Source organism: Myotis brandtii, unplaced genomic scaffold (genome assembly GCF_000412655.1).
Source record: "Myotis brandtii unplaced genomic scaffold, ASM41265v1 scaffold247, whole genome shotgun sequence".
In the NCBI taxonomy this organism is placed as follows: domain Eukaryota; kingdom Metazoa; phylum Chordata; class Mammalia; order Chiroptera; family Vespertilionidae; genus Myotis; species Myotis brandtii.
Window position 1 is genome coordinate 1,875,960 of NW_005359352.1, and position 2,787 is coordinate 1,878,746.

A 2,787-nucleotide genomic window follows, 5' to 3' on the forward strand; every position below is an offset into this window, starting at 1 on the left:
GACAGGAGGCTCGTACAAAACACATTTTAATACATGATATCTTCCAACACAGCACCAGCCACAGAGGACAATATATACATGCGTTTCCCTAGGATCTCAGAACGTGAGTCACACTCAAGGCGGGATGGTAAACCCTAGGGCGCAAGCTGCCTCTGTGATCACAGCGGACTGAGTGTCTTCTGCGAGGGGTGGCCGCGCCGATCGTCCGATTGAGCCCCAGGTGACCTGTTCGCTCGCTTTAGTATCAGGTTCTCTCTCTCTCTCGACCCAACAACTAGATCCCAAACTCCCGCCAGACGCAGGGCAGGCGCCTGCGTTCCGGGTGGTTCCGCCAAATGGTCTCACTCATCTTCACAGGTGACAGCAAGGGGCCCATTCCCATCCCCTTCGGCTAAAGAACACAGAGGAGTCGCACTTAAGGCCGGATGGGTGATGACTCGAGTCGCGTCAGCGTAGATCTAGGCTCCTGAAGACGAAATCCCACATAAAGCTGGATGGGCGATGGCTCGCGTCAGCGTAGATCTAGGCTCCTGAAGACGAAATCCCAGTCCCGCTACCACAGCGGGACGTCCGCAGGAATGCAAGGCTCCGCGGCCTCTGCCCGTCACGCTCACACGGGGCCGCCTCGCGCCCATCGCCCTGTGCTTCCCAGCAACCAGGGAACACGTTTCATGAAACTGGAGACTCGCGTTTAAAACTGAGAGCGTCAAGCACCCCGTTATACAATCCAACTCGGAAGCACCGAGCCGCGAACCCTGAGCTGCTCCCGGCTGAGAGAGGGGAGCATGCGAACGTTTTAAACATCCAGGCTTCGCTGTCCTGAGGGCGCGAGGAAGGCTGAGCTTTCCCGGCAGCAGAGCCGCAGCTTCTGACGGCAGCTTTCGCTTGGTTTTGTTTGATGTTTCCCTTCGGGGCAGGAGAAGTCCGGGCTCCTTCAGCGGAGAAACAGTCCCTCCGGTCGGAGGAGGTGACTCAGGCTGGGGTCCTGTTTCAGAGGCACCCAGGGCGGGAGCGCCCGACAAGCTTCCTCGTGTGGGATAATGTGACGACTGGCAGAGCACACGCACGTTAAGCGAAGAAAAACCCCGAGTTCTGTTTACGCTGACTATACTGATTACAGCGACATCATCATAGCCTCGATCCCGTCCACGTCCACAGGGGAGAACAGCTCGCTAATCCACCTTTTCCTCCTTTTCAGCCCAGGGAAAGCCGGGTGTTCGTTTAGGGCCCCGGACGCAGTAGCTGCTTCATCTGTGTGTGTGTGTTTTGTGGAAAACTGATGACAACACTATGGGACACACACATTCCTGCTGAATGACAGGGGCTTAAACTCGGAAGGAGGGATGTCTTTGCTGAGAAACAGACACGCGAAGGACAGACCCTTCCGACTCCGCAGGCCTTGAGAACAGACCAGCCAGTGGAGCGGGCCGTGCGGCCGGGCACGCGCCACCCAGTGGCGGGCAGCGGAGTGGCAGCGGGATGAAAATAGCTCTTTCCTCTGCTCCTGCCAAAAATTTTCCATGATTTTGCTTTTTTGGAAACAATGACAGGAAGTTATCTTTTCCAGGCCATAAACAAGGACTCGGTTACATAAACAAGGGCTTGGTCCTGACCCCTTTCGGGGACAGGTCCCTCCCGGTCTCGCGTGGTGCGAGGGAGAGACGCGGGGCCCTGTCCTCGGGCCTGGACGGCGCTTCGCTCCCAGTGACCCCGAGGACTTGAGAAGCAGGACGCGGGCCCTCGGCTCCATCCACGGGGGACCCGGTTGGTGTGTGCCCCTCCTCACGCTCTCCCACACGCCCGTGCCGACAGCCATCCGCCCCGTACACGCCCCAGTTTCTGCTTAACAGACTCGTGCGGCTTGAATAATAGGTCCACACAACAACCCAAGGCCTGAGCCCTGGTCAACTTCATCATGAACTGGGAAGTGTACCTGGGATTTGCTAGGAATCTTGGGGAGGAAGGAGAGAGAGAGAGAGCGAGCGAGAGAGAGCCCTCGTTTATGGAGCAGTCAGCCTGGGCCCTGGGCTGGTCCCAGCATCATCGGGGGACACGGCTACCTCCCCGGGCCGGCACTGAAGCCTGATAAGGTGGCCGTTCCTGAGCCGGACACACCTGTGCCGCGTGCTGCACGCCTGGGGAGGGAGTCCAGGGTGGCCGTGGTGCGAGGGCAGGAAGGGAGATGGTGTTGCCTGAAGCAGCCGTGGCTGCAGGGAGTGTTCCAATTTTTTCCAGTTTTTTCCAGATGTGAACACTGGCCTCTGGGGATTCAGCAGAAAAGACGTGACCATCAAATGAACAAACCAGGAAAGATGACTTGGAGATGGAAACGCAGGGATCACCGGAAACGGTGCTCAAAACACCCCAACCAAACCAAACAAGCGAAGTGGCCGCAGCGAATGGTCTGCGTCCATGGAGTTCAGTTACCATGGTAACTTGCGCCGGGACCACACAGTCCCAGGTGCGGCAGGGGCCCCGCGACGCGGCCAGGCGTCCGGCAGCCCTACCAGTCCAGCTTCAGGTCGGCCTTGCTCCAGACGTACTTGCCTCCGCGCTTGAGGAACGACTCCTCGTCGAAGCCGCTGAACTTGATGGCCTCCTGCACGCCCACATCCAGGATGGAGCGGGACGGGTCCTTGCGGCCCTCTCTGCAGTTCAGGAAGCGCATCTGGAAGGGCAGGGCAGACATGGGGGCCCGTAAAACTCACCGCTGGACCCCAACCCGATTTGTCGGCGTCCAACCATTTCAGTCCATGTCAGCCTCGGGCCGAGGGCCGGATGCCATGA

At 58.7% G+C, this 2,787-nt stretch overlaps 1 protein-coding gene across 1 annotated transcript in view; it reads right to left on the reverse strand.

The window, feature by feature from the left end:
• Nucleotides 1-1,982: 1,982 nt before the first annotated feature.
• The window catches only part of RSAD2 (radical S-adenosyl methionine domain containing 2), a 54,750-nt gene continuing 53,945 nt past the window's right edge, over nucleotides 1,983-2,787 (reverse strand). Inside the window, exon 9 of the mRNA XM_014540538.1 lies at nucleotides 1,983-2,668. Within this exon, the coding sequence (XP_014396024.1) occupies nucleotides 2,504-2,668 (165 nt within the window). The 3' untranslated portion in view covers nucleotides 1,983-2,503. The remainder of the gene's footprint in view (nucleotides 2,669-2,787) is intronic.